Source organism: Prosopis cineraria, unplaced genomic scaffold (genome assembly GCF_029017545.1).
Source record: "Prosopis cineraria cultivar Desert tree isolate PC_DT_omini unplaced genomic scaffold, ASM2901754v1 PC8, whole genome shotgun sequence".
Lineage (NCBI taxonomy): Eukaryota > Viridiplantae > Streptophyta > Magnoliopsida > Fabales > Fabaceae > Prosopis > Prosopis cineraria.
In genome coordinates, this window is record NW_026555339.1 from 675,434 (window position 1) to 694,177 (window position 18,744).

General features: G+C 34.8%; 2 protein-coding genes across 3 annotated transcripts; both read right to left on the reverse strand.

Moving 5' to 3' along the window:
* Window positions 1–85: 85 nt before the first annotated feature.
* Window positions 86–3,287, reverse strand: LOC129317892 (uncharacterized). The gene is made up of 2 exons (XM_054962307.1): window positions 3,031–3,287; window positions 86–901 (listed from the first exon to the last, which is right to left on the reverse strand). Exons 1-2 carry the CDS (start codon window positions 3,107–3,109, stop codon window positions 294–296), a joined length of 687 nt encoding a protein of 228 aa, XP_054818282.1. The 5' UTR covers window positions 3,110–3,287; the 3' UTR covers window positions 86–293.
* Window positions 3,288–6,708: 3,421 nt separating this feature from the next.
* On the reverse strand, window positions 6,709–15,643 carry LOC129318198 (F-box/LRR-repeat protein 15). 2 transcript variants are annotated; one of them, XM_054962831.1, is made up of 17 exons: window positions 14,939–15,642; window positions 13,508–13,772; window positions 13,224–13,356; window positions 12,946–13,042; window positions 12,672–12,869; window positions 12,323–12,593; window positions 12,135–12,233; window positions 11,159–11,247; window positions 10,899–10,998; window positions 10,638–10,808; window positions 9,940–10,092; window positions 9,432–9,592; window positions 9,159–9,357; window positions 8,076–8,542; window positions 7,935–7,998; window positions 7,228–7,314; window positions 6,709–7,059 (listed from the first exon to the last, which is right to left on the reverse strand). In XM_054962831.1, the coding sequence occupies exons 1-17, from the start codon at window positions 15,280–15,282 to the stop codon at window positions 6,979–6,981; spliced, it is 2,979 nt and encodes a 992-aa protein (XP_054818806.1). In that variant the 5' UTR covers window positions 15,283–15,642; the 3' UTR covers window positions 6,709–6,978. The 2 variants fall into 2 exon arrangements, with proteins under 2 accessions (XP_054818806.1, XP_054818807.1); XM_054962832.1 differs by lacking the exon at window positions 9,940–10,092 and having other exon boundaries at window positions 14,939–15,643.
* Between the last annotated feature and the right edge of the window lie 3,101 nt (window positions 15,644–18,744).

The window sequence follows — 18,744 nt, forward strand, 5'->3', positions numbered from 1 at the left end:
TTCGAGTTCCAACCTTATAAATGGAAAAAAACTACACCAAGAGAAAGTCCCCTAGGGTGGTGAAGATCTGCAGACAAGTGAATGATGTGGCAAATGCAAATTTCATTTTCATATGTAATCAAGAGATAACGTGAAACAATTTGTACGCCCCACCCCCCCTTCTTGGTCTTCATTCAAATACAAATCCAAGGACAACAAACAGAAAGTACAAATAGGGAATCTACAGAGAAAAAATTTAAATCAAAGTAAATTTTTTAGGAGAGAAAATAAGTCAAATTTCAGTTACAGTGCAATCACAAAGCCAAAGCAAAACTCAAAGCAACCAGAGTTGTAGGGGAAAATAGCCATATGCCACCACGCTGAGGCCAATCATAAGCACCACTGCACACATCATTAGCTCCGCTGAAGCAGCCAGGTTTTGTTATTTTAGCCACACCGTCCTCAAACACAAAGGTGCTATTAGGTTGTTTACCATTGCTGAATAACACGCACCAGAAGTAAGGAGATCCTCCATCAGTACCCGTCACAGCAGCTCCCAGTTGAGTGTGATTCTTACTGTAAAGTATATCCAAGCTCCTCTGGTTTTTTATCAGGATCTCTGAAAATGCCTCTGGTGCGTGCACGTATTTAGTCTGGCAGCCCAGGAAACGACCAGTGATAGTGGCAAGTGTTGATGCCTTAACACCACATTTAGGGGCGAAAGTTTCAGCAAATTGAGATTCAGGAGGCTTCTTTGCATCAGCTCCTCCCACTGCACCACAATCACCCTGGTATGCCTTTATGTATTGTAGGGCAATACAGGCAAGCCCCGGGTTGTCATACAAGCTTGAGACCCTGTGTGCAGTTCTGTTTTCATTGATTGCAGCAACCAACTTGTCCGCTGGGTTATCAGTAACTCTAACTGCAAAGTTCAGTTATGTCAAAATGGAGATTAAAAGAAACACAGAAAGAACTATAAGTGGCAATAATCTGATATAAATCACAACTCCAAGCACCCAGAAAGCCATAATTGAAAAGCGTCAATTCCCCTCAGTTCTCCTTTTAAATAGATCATACAGCTGATGGAGTTAACTTATCAAGTTTTAAAAAAAAATACAGTTAAAAGGTTGTATGACAAGAATCTGTTTAATATACAACCACAAACACAAACAAGCAAGTAGTGAAACATAAAAATGTGCAACTTTAGTTTCAATTTATGACTAGCTCAAGGGTGAAAAATCACTGAATGACTTCAATTAACAAAATAAGCTACCTGATTAACATAGGTTTTACTTTGAAGAGACTAAGAAAAATGTTGCAAAGAAGCAGCTAATGTTTCCCTTCTTTTCTTCTTTCTTCGCTTTACCATCCCTGGCCCTCATAATTTTTGTAGGGAATATAAACAAGCCAAACTGAGCTAATACGAATATGTTGGGTGGGGTTGGCTAATTTATGAAATGAGCTTGAACTTGCCCTCATGTTTGACTCGCTAAATAAAGCAGCCTAACAAATGCTTGGATTTCTGCTCGTTAAGTAGAGTGAGCTTGTACAGATGAGATCAGTCATTTGCACAACTACACCACTTACCAATTTAGAGATTTAAATGAGCTTGAACTCTTCATCATGTAACTTTCATTTACTCAAGTTTACGGTCATATTCTATATAAATACATATCTAGCATAGTATATTAATTGGCAAAAATGGTGCAAGTATATAAATAGACGGTTATTTATTTATAAATCAATCAAGCGAAGTCAAGCTAAAATGAGCTAAGCCTGAATAACTTGTTCAGTGCTCATCTCAACCACAGCTCATATACTCTTCCATTCAACACCTGCCAAGTCGGAGCTCCAACAATCAAATCATCTGTAGTAAGTTCATGGATTCTCAGGGTCCATTACAAAAGCTAGATATTTCTTTATCCGCAATTATGATCTCCAACTCTAGACCAACAGTAAATCCCAATCCTAAAGTCCTAGTCATGCGTCTATGTAGAACAAAGTAGCGCAAATAGTCACTATAAATAAAATTCCGATGATATTGGCTCAAGCATTGCCGTCCAAAATCAGGTATAGTCCATGGAAGAAAAGAAAAATAGATTTATGTAGGAACATTGGAGGATCCAAAGGGCAGGACGTGTAGGAAGTATAAGGATCTTGGTACCTTACTCCAAGGAAAGTCAGAATTTAAAATGAAGTTAACTCGATTAGTTCCCCAAGAACTACATGAAATCCTATTTCTTCACTCGAACTACGAACACTTAATAAAGAGCAAGAGGACTGCTTAATCAAAATAAATTGGGGAAAGAAATGCGTTAGCTCCTAAATTGAAAGCTGAAAATGGATTGTTCGTGTTGCACACACAAAAGAAAGGCCGACCACCGATACTTAGATCAGATGCTATGAGAGTTCACACGAGATCCAAAACGAAGGCCCAGGAAATGCACTCAAATCCATGCTAGAGTAAGAGAATGGCCTCCAAGCAGATTCTGGGCAAAACCTAAATACCCCCCCCCAAATTCCAGAGAAATAGAGAGCTAATAAATTTTTAAGCTGATATCATTTGTTGTCTGGTTAAGCATGGCAAAGATCTGAACTATGTTTGGCTCGAAAACACGGTCACGATAAGACCACAATGGGAAAGGATTCAAAGAAGTCTACTTGTTTGCTTTTGTCCACTTTTCCACCTCGATATTATAAGTTTAAGATCCAATGCGTTCGGATTTCTCTGCGATCAATTTCTTCAGGAACAACGAGCAACAGGAATAGTGAAATATCTTGAAAGAAATAAATTTCGCAGGGAGATCAACCGCACAGAAAATTTATCTAATTGGGATGTAGCAAGAGAACAGCTCCAACATCAAATACTAGCATGATGATGTCTCATTTCACACCAACCACTGATAAACGCAACCATGAGTGAAGAGCTACATTTGAAAGTATTAAAAGACAGATCTAAGAAAAAAGGAAAGGATCTTTGAGGCATTCGCAAGCAGAAGCAAAACAAACGAATAGTACCGATTGGCGAACAGAAAGTAAATGTTGACTTACTTTGAGAGTTGAGAGCATCTGTAGCAGCTGCATGAAGGAAAACGAGGAAGGCTAATGAAGACCACACAGTTATCGCCATTGTGAAGACTGAGAACAGAGACAGGAGTAGGGGAAGGAGGGTAGAGAGAAGAGAATGGAGAGTGAGCGATGCGTCAACCTCAACCGGGTTGTCTTGTAGGATAAAGTACGGGGAAGTTGCACCAACCGAGGTCCGGGTCCGTGTAGCGGCAGTACTGCCGCGTCGTCCATGTGGTAGAAGTTACCCTGTCTAGAGCGTTCTTTTGATACGCAGAGTTAATCTGCTAAGAATTCTTTTAGAAGATGTTATGACAATGAACGAAAATATCAACTATAATTTTTTATGTTATTAGCAAATTATATATTTATCTTCACGACAAAGAACATCAAATTGAAGATCATATAAGGAGCATGCAGTATGAAAGTGAATGAGAAAGGCATGAAAATTTTCCTTTTAATCTGTTCTTTTTCTTATTATAGTGATATTTTACAAAACTAGAGATCATTAAAACAAAATTAATAAATTATCCCTCACTTGCATTTTTCCCCTCACCACATGTCAATTTAACAAGACGTTCCTGGCCGTGGGAGGCAGCGACCAGTGAAGGTCGAACTACCACCTCATTGATATCCCACCGACAGAGGAAGACGGGTCGGATCTCCTGTCGGGCATGATCTCGCAGCATTGCTAGAAGCCATGCAACGTGTGCTTCTTGCATACCCTTAGTAGATACATGAGTGCATCGCATATGAAATTATGTAAATCCGCCTATCTATAATTTATATTTATAAATATTACAAATTTCTATAAATATAGTGATGATGATAATTCTTCCGTTTTCTAACATAGGTGTATTTTAATCAACTCACACAATTTTAAAAAAATTACATTATGATAATGATTATATCTAAAATTAAAATATTTGAATTTAAATGCCCTTATAATTAATATTTACATTTTCTAATTTTAATGATATTATTCATTTATGGGGGCAAATTTAAAAAATTGTACTCCTCCCTTTAAAAATATAAGAAAAGGATAGTTTATAAGGAGAATTTCAGTAAAAATTTTCAAAATCAAATTAATAGTATGCGGAGCCCAAATTATTTTAAAATACTTATAGAGGCTCAAAGGCTTAGATTTCAATTAATTTTGTTGGTTTAATTATCAAAACACCCTTACCTTTTATTAAAAAAAAAGGGTGTCCTAAACAGCCTGGTCAACAATCAATCAAGTGTGCTAAGAGACTAAGGGTAAATTTAAACCATTAACCTCTTGATTCTCCAAAATAAAGGAAACCATTGAGCCAACAAACATTTTAATGTATGTAGTGCAAAATTATATCTATATATATATATATATATATATTTTTATAACTCTTATTTTCAAGTATTTTTAACTATTGTTGCCTATCCTAGATATCTTATGTATATATGAACATTCACTTGTACATATTCAAACATAATTTGTTTATATATAAAACAATAGCTGTCAATTTTTTAAAACTCAATTTTTCCTATTTTCCACAACTTGTTCCTTCAATATTAACAAATTATTAATATTGTGTTAAATAACAAAGTATATATTATAAATTTATTTTCAAATTGTTTTCATGGGCTTTTATTAATCATGGACATCTTATTATATATATATATATATATGAAAAATTACTTATACATATTTGAACATTACTTGTTCATATATAAAAAAAGTTGTCAATTTTTTAGAACCCAATTTGTTCTATTTATAGCATCCATATATATATATATACATGTATATATATATATATATATACATGTATGTATATATATATATATACATGTGTATATATATATATATATATATTTCTTATTTAGCATAATCTTGGTAACTTGTTTACATTAAAAGAATAAGTTGTGAAAAATAAAATAAATTGGGTTTCAAAAAATTAACAAACTTTTTTATGTATGAAGAAGTGATATTCAAATATGTATAAGCGATTGTTCATATATACACAACAAAATTTTCATGATTAAGAAAAGCCTGTGAAAATACTTAAAAAATAAATTTATAAAATATACTTTTTTATTTAAGATGATATTGATAACTTGTTAACATTAAAGGAACAAGTTGTGAAAAATACAAGAAATTGGGTTTCACAAAATTGACTACTTTTTTCATGCATCAATAAATAATATTCAAATATATATAAGTGATTGTTCATACATATACAACAAGATGTCCATAATTAAGAAAAGCCCGTGAAAAAACTTGAAAAATAAATTTATAACAAATTTTTTATTTAGCATAATATTGATAACTTGTTAATATTGAAGGAACAAGTTGTGAAAAAATAGAATAAATTGGGTTTCAAATAAAATAAATTTTTTTATGTATAGACAAGTAATGATCGAATGTGTACAAATGATTGTTCATATATACACAAAATACATTTATGATTAAGAAAAGCTTGTGAAAATATTTAAAAAATAAATTTATAACACAATTTTTTATTCAACATAATACTCATAACTTGTTAACATTGAAGAAACAAGTTGTGAAAAATAGAATAAATTAGATTTTCAAAATTTGACTTTTTTTTTTACGCATGAACAAGTGATGTTCAAACATATACAAATATTTGTTCTCATATACACAATAAAATGTCCATGATTAACAAAAGCCAGTGAAAAAGTTTATACTTTTTTATTTAACATAATATTAATAACTTGTTAATATTGAAGGAATAAGTCATAAAAAAAAATACATTAGGTTTTAAAAAATTGATAACTTCTTTTAATTATGAACAAGTGATGTTCGAATATAAATAAATGTTCATATATACATAAGAAGATGTCCTGAACATGCAACACCAGGTAAAAATACTTGAAAACGAAACTTATAATATATATGTATGTATGTATGTATGTATGTATGTATGTATGTACAATTGTACATTATATATACTGAAGCGCTTATTGGTTCAATGGCTCCCTTCATTTTGAGAAACTAAATGATTAAGGATTTAAATACACCCTTAGCCCCTGGCAAATTTGAGTGGTCGTTAACCACCACGCCGGCACTGAAGCTCTAACGAGATTAATTGCAATTTGAACACCCGGGCTTGCAAATGCATTTCAAAATGATTTGGCCCTGCATGCTGTTAATTTAAGTTTGAGGGCTCTCATTGAGATTCTCCTTTGTTCCTATTGCATTTGAAAACCGGAGTAAAATAAGAACTGTTACATTAACAATTTCATTGCACGTACACACACCTAAAAAACTAGAACCAAAATGGCATAGTTAAAATACCTTCCACAATACTGCTCTAAAATTAAACCTCACCCTTGAAAAACAAATCGAGGATATCTTTTTCTAACGATACATATAATGTCAAGAAAATCAATTATACTTCCCAAAAAAGGTGTTACCATTTAACTGATTCTCTTGCAAGATCAACGTAATTTATTCAAATATAAGTGCCACCAATGAACATAACCTACTTACAGTTACCAAATACACTTCTTGCATACCAATTCATATTTTTCCGACCCAGTCATTATATACAGCCGCCCCCAGGGCTATTTGTAATTAAATTTTAACTACCAAATATTTCCTATAAAATAGTCTGGTAGTATTACTTCATTCGAACTGAGTACCTGAAAAGGCTACGGGGGGCATTTTTGTTCAGAAAAAAGGCCAGGCCTGCTTGAGGATGTGGATACCACAAGGATCATCAAAATTGACGACGTTAGGATTTACAAGAGTAATTACTAGAACTCTAGAAGAAAGATGCTGTGATACATAAATATAGTTACACAATCTATAAGCCAAACATAAACAATCGAGTCGTTTACAATTTACAATACATGGACATCACCAAATCTACCAGGAGTGCCTTTAACTCAAAGCAAGTTGACACGGCAAACATTTTTTATGCAAGATCGAAATCATGAAGTTGACAAGCTGCTAAATATACGCCTCAAACTGGAACATGATGCTCTTAATCTGCCCATGTTCATTGAGCTTATCTGCGGGGTAAAGCAAAACCACATTAATTTGAGGACAATAAAACCGAAGTGAAAGATCAAATCCGGCGCTGTGGAATAAAAGATTCGTTAGCCGCCCAAGATTACTTAGCATCAGACCACAAAGTACTGATGGAATAGAATAAGAAAGGAAGTTAATTGAATTCTCACCCTTTGACAATACCGAACATCAAGAGTTTCTAGCATGCTGCATTTGGATATAGCAGCTTCAATGGCTTCCTCGTCGATGTTGCAGGACTGAAAACACCACATAGTTCCCCCGCCCAACAGACAAAATTGAAGGGAAAAAATGTCAGGCTTCAATCTAGAACCCAAAAAAAAAAAAAAGCAGGGGCACTCACTAACATTGAGATGTGTGCTATCCACACATGTAAAAGAGACCACAAATATCAAAGGGTGAATTGCAAAACCAAATTAATGATCGGCAATATCCATAGGTTAATAAAAATTCAGATGCTGCATTTCTGAGGAAGGACAAAATGCCAATAGCACAACTTTAAAAAAAAAAAATGTCACAAACATGAACAATCCACAAAAGAAATCACTCACATTCCTGTAAAACTTAACAGGTGCCCGACAATTCAAAGAGCATGGAGCAAGCTTATGACAAATTCCATGATAAAGGTGGGAAATTTTACATGCCCAACTTTAGTATAAATTTCACTATGGAAGATGACACCCAATAACAGCAGTAATGAGAAAAAAGAAATAAGCATAATCCTCTATATATTTAAAAAAACTATCTAGAAGAATAATAAGATATGAGACCAAAAGCAACAAATTTTACATGGACATTCAACTAAAATATAAAATTATATATGCATCAATAAATTAACATGGGAAAGCAAGACTAATACCTGAAGAAATAGACTGCTTAATCTTGGACACTCTAGCTTCAAAGTTTCCAAAGACGAACAATTGCTGAATAGAGAAGTTAAAAGTCATCGCATGTGATACGAGGAGAATACAACCATTTGACATTTGTTAGGCAGCCATACCTTAAATTGAGAAAGCATAGGTTGAGACAAACAATATCAACCTCCTTCAAGTTTAATGACAAAGATAGGTTTAAATATAATAAATGATAACAATGTGCCAAAGGTGGAATAAGAACTTTCCTAATATTTGAACATCCCACACAATTGAGGTTCTGCAGTAAACGGCCGGGCTGCTCACATGGCTCATGGACATCCTCATGGGAGATCATATTAGAGGAGATGTTTACAGCAGGCAACTCAGTGATCTGTCCACAACTATAACCCCAATTCAAATCATGCATATTCACACAGCCATTCAGGCTCACATGTGTGAGGCGTGTACACCATGCAAGAAGTTCCTCTATGGCAGACTGACATAAAGTTCCATATGATAAGTCCAACTCTTGAAGAGCTGGTAAAGCACCTCCCTTGTAAAGAGGCTCAAGTGACGAGTCAGTGAGGTACTTGCATGCCTGTAACTTTAATACCTTCAAGAAATAGCAAACAGTGATGCTGTCAGAAAAGATGGAGTGAAAGACAAAATGACAAAGGTCACAAAATAATCGCATGATCCATGGTTTGGAGACAAACGAAGAGCTGTAAAATATGTTACCATATTCAATCATAAAACACAAAAAGTATTAAATTGGCAGGAAGAATAAAAATAAATGAAGCATCTTTCAACACCAAGAAGAAATTAACACTTTGTTTGGAGTGAAATAAAGCAGGGGAAACAAAATAGAGAAGTGGGATACATTACCCATTTGGGTAAAATAAAGAAAATCCATGAGGCATCAATTTTTCCCCATCAAATGAAGAGAATTTAGCAGGATATTTTATTCTGGCATAATTAGCCCAAAATTATAATAATGCAACTTTCTATAGATTTTATATCACATATAGATGCATATAGATTTCTCATATAAGTAAAAAAGTCAACGAAATAAAGTCAGTTCAAATGAATAACTGTAAACCAGAATGCTTTTTCTCTGGGTTGCTCGTTTCGTTTTTTCTTTTTCCTCTCTTTTTTAAGAAAGAGGGGTTACGACACTGCAGATGACATTTCATGACAGCAAGCGCATCTATAGTTATGGTAGTTCTTGCCTTTAATTGTGCACAAGAGTCAAAAACAGGCTCCAAGTTCGTCAAGAAAGTATAAGATAAATCAAGCACTGTAAGATTTGGAAGCCAATGCAGAGAACAAAGTCCATCTGAACCAACTGATGGGCATGACATCAATATCAATGATTCTATCAGCGGGCACGAAGCAGTTGTCGCGGATAAGCAGTTATCCATTAGTTGGCTGTACAACCAAACAGCAAATGTTAGTTTGCATACAAGGAGGAAAACTGAAAGTAAAAACAAGTGTTACATAACCTGCAAAAGGAAGCATCTAGAGATATCAACAGGGGACAATTAATAGATGCTTCAGAGAGTCCGCCACATCCTTTCAATTCAAGTGAGATCATATTTGGTGCCTCAATGTTGAGTGTGTTTAATTTTGGACATATTCCCAAATTAAGAGATCGAAGACCAACCTAAGAAGCAGGAGAAAAAATGCACTTAGCCTTGAGCTACTGTAGAATACACTGCCAAATATCAAATGATTATTATACAATATTACACAATAGCAGCCTTGTAGCCCCCCTCCCAAGCCTTTAGAAACGAACTGCAGACATCTCCCATAACACATTATAAACTTGTGTGGTAAAAATGTAGACAACAAAGTAAACAAGCAGTTAGCTTCTACAAGCTAAAGTTCAGGCATGAAAATTATATATTTATCCTCCTTTTCTAATAGACAATCAAATCAAGTACACAGAGAATTCAACAGCTTCTTATATAAAGCAGAATTTAAAGCAATTCATGAAAAAATATCACTTACAGGACTAAACGATGCTCTTTCCAGATGATCACAACCATCCAAATTAACTTTCTCAAGATTAGGGCAAGAGAGCTCAAGAGTACTGATTGCCCGGCAACCAACAAGGGAAAGACTGACTAAAGAGGTACTGACGAATCTCACTGATGTCAAGCTCTAAATCCATTAAAACACTAAGTTTGAGACAAAAGTGCATGATGATGATCACAATAATAATACTAGTAATTAAGACATTTCAATATCAAAATCATCAATGGGTACCCAACGTCTCCCAAGCACAATAGTTTAAATTTAAAAAAAAAAAAAAGACAAGGCAAAATATATCTTCATAACTTTCCATGAGCATTTAACAGTTACATGGATCCCAACAGGGCGTCAAATTGATTCACCAATTGAAAAGAAGGCTAACCTTCAGAAAAGTAAGATCTTTAACAAGAAAATTGCCACTATTTTTCAGCAAGAACCCTCATAAATGTAGCACATAACGCACACTGACACTTAATCTAGGCACACAATTAACAGACTTTCTGAGAGGATCTTAAACATCAACTCAATTTGGAGGATAGATAGCCCATCCCCACTATCCAGTGAAAGGATCGTGATGTCAATTACTACATAAAGCTAATGCAGCTCAAGCATGAGCATAAGTAAATCCCAGTATGTGATAAAGCAAATAAGGTCGAACAGGCTTATTCACATACCTCACAGTTATCAAGAACCAGTGAACTCAGCATAGGGCACCCTCCACCATCACTAAAAACTTTACATATAGAGTTTGTCAAAGATTCACATTCAGAGAGGTCTACTTCTTGTAAAGATTGGCATTGCAGAGCTAGTGTTGTTAAGCTGTCCTGCTTTTGTAATGCTAATTTCTGCATTGCCACAATTAGTCCATCAAATTTTAATCATATCTGCATCAAAATGCCAACAAGGCAAAAGTAAACACAGAATCAATGACATACTCGAAGTGAACTTGATGTTATGTTGATGCGATGGAGCACAGGGCAATTAGAGACCAGTATAGAAGATAGCATCATGGTTCTCAAGTCCAAGTCAGCAAATCTGTCAAGGAAGACGATCAAAAAAAAGATCTCACAAAATATAAAATCCAAAAACAGGTAAGCACATGGAAAGAAGCATCCAGTTAGCAAAGGGGATAGAAGAAAAAGAAAAGAAAACAGAAAATTTTCTGGAGACGAAAGAAAATGGGGCAGGAGCATACTTGCGACAATGAACCAATCTGATATTCTGCAAACGTGGTAGATTCAAAGATACAGAAGTCAACAGGCTGCAATTGTCGAGCTCCAACACCTGCAGTGCCAGTGATATCAATGCCTCATCTTTGAGATGCATGCACAAGAGTTTAGACATATTGTCACATGTGGGATGATCAGTATAAATAGAGGAAAGCACAAGTGTAAGAGGTGCAAAACAGATTCAGAACTAATTCTATAGCCTAAATACAATAAATGCGTTTAGCATCTATCAAATAGTATCAAAGCCAGGTTTTGGGTCAATCAGCATTGCCAAACACACATTCTGAAGGGCAATACAAGGAGTTGGGGTTGAGGCTTCCTTCGTCAATATTTATCTCTCCCATTCTCATATTTCTCATCTCTTACCCATCTCAAAGAGACTCGAACATTTTCTTTAGGTGTGGTTAGCTTCCCCAATCCCCAATGACTTGGGTCAATGAATGTGACAAGCAACTCAAGTTGAACCACAATGCAATCATAAGTGAATATTCATCGATATGCAATTTCTTCTCCAAGCCATGCAATGGCAGGTACGACTTTGTTGTACTTTGATTGACTAGAGAACCTGAGTGTAGCACTGAAGTGGTGATGGCTAGCGGAACTAGGCCTTCCAAAATTGATAATATGTCTCTTCTGTGGGAGAATTTTGGGCCTCTCAAGTATTGATCGCCCTTTGATGTTGGTAGCTCAGATAAATGGAGTCCTTAAGGAATTAAGATCCAAGAGGGGGAAAAATTGTACTGTTGTTACAAATTTTTGAATTTCTGCAATTGTAATAATCCTTGAGGACAAGGATCAATTCAAGGGAGGGAATGTTGCCCCATGGGAAATCAGGAATATTTTAGTTAAGAGTGTTGAGGATTATGGATTCAAAACTGGTTCTAAATACATTCACCATGTATCACATAGATAACATCAATATCCAAGGCACATATTCCATACCTCCAACATGTAACTATAAGCTATTGCAGCCATTGAGGCAGAAGTGATGCCCTCGCAGCTGTGAATCTTGAGAACTGTCAACATTGGCAGTCTAACAGACTTCAAAGGGAAAAAAAAAAATAAGCATGTCAAATGAAGACAAATCCAAACTATATCCAGCTTAAGATTATTACATATTCTAAACGAACCTCCAAAGATATGTTTGGACAGTAGGACGCATCAAGAATACTAAGGTTAGCACAGTTCTGGGCTATTTCCCTCAGTGTTTCATCACTGACACATGAACAGTTTGACATATCCAGAGACACTAACTGAGGGCATGAAGTTGCAGCTGAGCGAATAACAGCATCTGGCAGCTTGTGGCAAGAGCCTATGTCAAGATCACGCAACAAGGGGCAATTAACCACAGCCTGTGCCATGCTACTGCGCTTCAATGACATAGTCTCAAGCAGAGGGCACCTAGGACGAATAGATTATCAAAAGTTAGCTCATTGGCAAGGATTCCATTAAGTTTAATAACACTTCAAATCATCTCACCTGACTGATATACGCATTACACGGCATTTTGTTAATTGAAGATGGCACAATCTATCATGGTAAATAGAGATTTCTTGGATACCATTGCCAAGTGTAGCATCATTGATGTTTAATTTTTTCAACATAGTACACTCAGCTAAAGCATGGAAAAAGTTATCCAATATTTGTCCTCTTCCCAGTGTTAAAACCTCAAGATTTCTGAAAATGACAAGTCGGCCAGTCACAAATCACATGATTAACTTTGATCAAATGAAGAACACAGAAAATTACATACCTTAATGAAGAGATAGCCTTCATAACAAGCATGTGCATAGCAGGACCAGAAATGCTCAATGCTGTGGCATTTGGATAACGGCTACACATGTCCTCAACTGCAAATCCGTATAGAGCTTCAAATAAGCACATTAACCCAAAAAGAGATACAGCCAAAGCATGCACTCTATACAACATTTCTATTACAATAAAGACCTTATTAGTTCAATGTTAAAAGGCTTTCCATGAAATAAAATTTCCAGAAAAAATTTATCACAGCATAGCTGTATTCGAGCTCACATTGCTGAGCAGATATATTCCGATCTTCAAAATTCAAAAATTTCCAGAAGTCCTCGTGTGCACTAGCAGCACGCCACTGCCTACAAACTCTAGCAGCTTTGCACAGATTGGTATGATCCAAGAATGAAAAAACCTGAGTACATGGGTAAAGAAATGGATATATAATAGATTAAACAGGGGGAAGAAGGTGGGTTTAAATTCCATTACTCCATATAGAAGAATATCAATATCAATTTCTTCAAACTAGAAATAACAACACAGGTAATCCTTTTCCTCAAGCGTACCATATGCAGTAAGTCATCCGTAAGATCCATTCTGATCTCAAGATCTTCTACTTTTGAGATTTCATTGTCATTTCCTTCACTGTCATTCGCAAGGCTAGAATCCAAGTTATTCTCCCCACTGGTATTCATCACCGCAAGAGCATCATAACATGAATCACCATTAAATCGAAGAGATGATCCTGGGATATTATCAAAATCTCCATAGTCAATAAATGTATTTGATTTCCCAGTATTTGAAGGTGTTGAAGTTGCAAATTGACATTCACTGCAAAGACACAGACATTATCATCAGTTAAAGGATATGTCATGGCGTGATGTGTAAGTTTCCATGTCAGAAGCGAACAACAATTGTAATTAAATATTACTAGCCCAAAATATTTCCAAAAGGATTATAGTAACTTCCTGGCTACCAAAGCAGACAGCTTGAGCATTCTTACAATGTCAAGTGCAAATAATAAAGATATCAGGAAATTGCATTAAGGAGCCTGAAAGTCCATGTTTTCCGAGAGCGTCCACGGAGAAGATATGAAGGTATCATATTTAAAAAAAATGAATAAACAAAAAATTAAAAGGGGGGAAAAAAGCGAGCCCACTTTCAGCTTATTACATTCATCGAGAAGTAAATATCTGATTAAAAACCTAATTAGCACACTAAGTACCTAGTGGTTTCAAGGAAACAATGAAATAATAAAAACATTCAAAGATTCCAGTAAGAGTCCAAAAATCACTAGCAAAAGATGGGAGAAACGAAGGCGTCAACAATTAAATAAAAATAATATATGTAATTTCAGACACTCCCTTTAATACTGCTAAAGATGAAATAAAGGACGTGGTTTCCACAAATGCCACGTATCATAAATCACTTGATACTCCCCCAATTATTTTTTAAGCAACAAGTCATATAATACCTGCATGCTAAGTGATCACCAGCAAAATTATCCAAGATGGAACTCCTTTATGAGCAATTAATGCACTAAAAAAAAAGGAACTCAGCACAACCGTCGCCAGCAATGTGCTATTGCATTCAAAGGCGAAAGTAGTGTTGTTGTTGTTGGCTCTTTTTATTATGCCAGTAGCAAACCTAGAAGAACTAGGAACAACAGTATAAGATCCTAAGCTAAAAAATTCTAATCCTCCTCGTTCTACACACTATATTGTAGTTTGAGCAATAAACCAGGGCGAGTTGACTTTTTTTGATCCTGTATCGTGCTATAATTTCTCCAATGTAATCGGATCAAACGCGTGAACATGACTGCTAGTGTGCAAAGCAAGTAACTGTGTGCCCGAAGATGATTTCAATCTCGGGATAGAGCGTTATAATAAAAGGAAATTACTTTCACGTTTTTTCAAATAAAAGGATAGTGAAAGCCAACGTTCCGCATTCAAAGTAAAGTTTTGATGATATATCCGCGATTGAACTTTCAAACTCACTCGAAATTGGAGTGAAATTTAGCGCGCTTGTGGTGATAATCGCGACTATCCTCCACGCCATTCTCCAAACTAGCGGCAACAACAGCAGCAGCCGAACTACTCTCACCCTCGGACAGCGCCGTGTTGGACCAAGAAGCAAAGCCACCCACCCGCACGGCCCGAACCATCTCCTCAAACAACCTGAATTGCTCGTCCGCCTCGTGCCCAATCAACTCGACACCTAAAGGCACATCACTGCCGACCAAAGACTGCCCATCTCTTCCAACATCGTCATCAGATAGACCATCATTTCTGAATAAGCGTTCCTCCTCCATTGAGTTTGGACGATTACCTCCCCCTCTCATCACCTCGTCTTCTCCTTCTTTATAGCGTAAATTGCACCTAAACTTTATGCACTTGGCGTCCGGAACTGAGAACTCTAAGAAGCCCACGCATCGATCCAACACATTTCTAGTAGAAATTCAAGCCCTGAGACCCGTTGTCTGGAAACCCTAATGCCAAAGGCGATTTTCAGAACTCGAAATAGAGATGCAGTGATCGAATTTCAGAGCGTGTAGGAAGGGTACACAAGGGAGGGATGGGAGATGGTTTAGAGAGAGAGAGAGAGGGAGAGTAGTTTGAATGGATCTGATCGGATCTTGGGAGCTGCTTTCTTAGGATGTTTTCCTTGGTTGCTGGATATCTCTGAGGAACGGAAAAATTCGTACTCTTGTGGAAATTGTAGGAAGTGAGTGGTGCCCAGACAATAACGACGACGTTTCGAGCGGTAATTTTTAACTTTCTATTTTAACATCAAGCTTTATAATAGGCCTTTACATTTTTTCTTTAGATTCTATATTTCATACTTTTATTTTTTAATATTTTAAGTTCTTTCATAAGTAGTGTTATGAGAATTTAAAATATTAAAAAATAAAAATTTAAAATTTAAAATATTTAAAAAATAAAAAGTAGAGATCTTTAACAAAAATATAATGAAGTGTAAGAATTTTAAAGTTATATTTTTTTTTTATGATCCTTTTGCATTTTGAAGCTATCAATGACTGGGTGAATTTCCTAACCTTCTTGTCGCCTTCTAAACATAACGTCTCAATGAGTGTTGTGAACAAACGATTTTCTAATTAGAGGTAAAATCTTGAATATTTTCCATTTAATGCCGTCCGTTTGTTGATATGAAACGTAGTAAAACTGGTCATGGAATAAGCAAAATTATATTTGTCCTCTAGACTTTGGTAATTACGTTGATTGAAGAATTAAGAAGACAGCTTTTATTATTCAAGAAGACAACCCTTATTATTTCTTCGAACCTGCACCGAAAAGCTTAGGAACATATCCAGACCAAATCAATCAACCGTTATCATTATGAGCTTCGAGCTTTGCTCCAAAATCAACGCCCAATTTGCATTACATGAAATGTAAGAAACTTACTGAAAAGTTCAAATATTCATTTTTTGTCTACACAACAAAGAATATGAACAAAATGTATTGAAAAAACATTAGTACGAGAGTAAACCAGTGTTTAAAATTAATTTGCTGCCGCCTTCTTAATGTCTAGATAGATATGACCTTAATATTATAAAAAAAATGTAAATAGGATTGGGTTTCATGACGTAAAGAGCAATTGGAAGCGAGAACAGGGTGAAGCATGCAGTCATTAGGAAGGGAAAAATAAAAATTAAGATGACGCTAATAGTTGGAAGGTTAGAGAAAAAATATTTGGAAATATATTGGAATTTTGACAAGATGGAGGTGTGCAGGACCAGAGGCGGGCAAAATTTTTGCAGAGGGAGGAGGGGATTGGGCTGTAGAGGGACAGCAGGTCTCTTTCTCGCCCTTTACCAGTGTGCTTTCTTTGTATTGCACATTGCCAACAATTTTATTCGGTTTGCAGACAAGCTTCGTCACGGGCTCGCTTCAATCCGCCTCGACACCTGGCTACGCCCTTCAAATATCCTTTTGTGGTCGAAAAGCCCGCTACATGCCCAGTGCTTGTTTAAATTTCAATTGAATATAATAGTTTATAAAAATAATTAATTAAGTAATAAATTTTAATTATAATTAATTATGTTATAACGCAATCTGTTTATATACTATTTTTTTAAATTAATTTTAACAGAATTGAAAATATTTAGATAATTTAATTAAAATTAATTTTTAACTATATAAATTACTATATAATTTAATTTTTAAATATCAAATATTAATTTTTTGAAAATAAAAAGTTCAAATTTTATTGAGAAAAAAAAAAGAAGAGAGTTTAATTTTCTTTTTATTAAATATATGCTTTCTTTGTAATTTTTTTAGGCCTGTCTTTGTAATTTTTTCTAATATTTTTAACAAATTGTTGGCAAAGATGGAAGGAGCTTACGGGAAAATGCACGTTTTGCCTCTTTAATTGATTTTTGTGTTTTTGTGGTGTTTGGGTAATTTTATTTAAAAAATTAATTGTGGGTTGAAAAATTAATTTTCTCTTCTATCCAAACACACGCATAAACGGTGTGACATTGCCAGCCCATTCATACTGCAAACGGAGTGGCTTTGCTCCTCCACAAAGCTGCTTCTCCCTTACTCCTTTGCACCCGAGAGCAAATATGGACAGTGTATATTTAATGTTTTTATTTTTTATTTATTAAAAAAAATATTTATAAAAATTATAAAAAAATTTATTGTAATGAATATCGTTACCAATTTAAACGGTTTAAATTTGTATTATAAAAATAAATATTTATAAAATAATTTAATAAACTTGCTCATTATTAGTCTGGATAGTATTAATTTAATTTGAACAGTCTAATTTAATATTATAATTTTTTATTTTTATAAAATAATCTATTTTGACCATACAAATCTAAACTATTCAAATTGGTGATCAGATTTATTACAATATATTCTCTATAATTTTTATAAATGTTTTTATTTTTATAAATATAAAATAAAATAAAATAAAAATATTAAATTTATTAATTTAGACAGTTTAGATTTGCTCTTAAGTGTGGAGGAGTAAAGGAGAACTCAACTCTACCATGAGCAAAGTGCAAACCTTTTAATATGATTTAGATTTAGAAGGTAGCTCAAGTCCACTCACCCAATAAATGTTTTACGTGTCACAATAATAGTCGTTTGATTTAATCAAACGGTTGTAAGAGATTTTAGCGTATAATACTTATAAAATATTAAATCTTAAATTTTTTGAATGAACAACATACGTTATGAGTGTTTTGACCATAATGATTATTATGAATTTTTGCAGAAAAATGAATTTTGATATTTTTTAAGTATTAATGAGGTCAAATTAATGTGATTGAGACACTCAACAAGTATATGTACTTAAGTCATTTATTGAATTTAACTTCTTTAGCATTACATGAGAAGACAACGGGCACACTAACTTAGTTTTAATGTGGGGTCATCTAATAGAGAATTATAGGGGGGTTTTAAAAAAGTAAGGGGGCAAAGGAAGAGGATTGATAATGGGTAATAATCAAGAATTAATCAAGGAAGTTGAAGGGTGGGGGGAAGAGGGTTCTTAGGAGGAAGCATGTACGCCCCACTAAAGAAGGCTAAGGCGGAAGAAACAAGTTTAAGACTCGACAAATAGGCTAGGGAAGTTTATGAAACAGAAGACAGCTTCCGTGCATGATTGATTTGGTCAACAACAATGGCTGATTGTTGGCTGTGCTAGCTATCGGGTTTGATTATTAGTTCCTGGGCTCCCAAGAAAATATTAAGCAAGGAGAGGAGAATATGACGAGAAAATGCATGTTAATGGAGGATTTATTGACTCCATTTCATGGTTGAGGCAACAATGA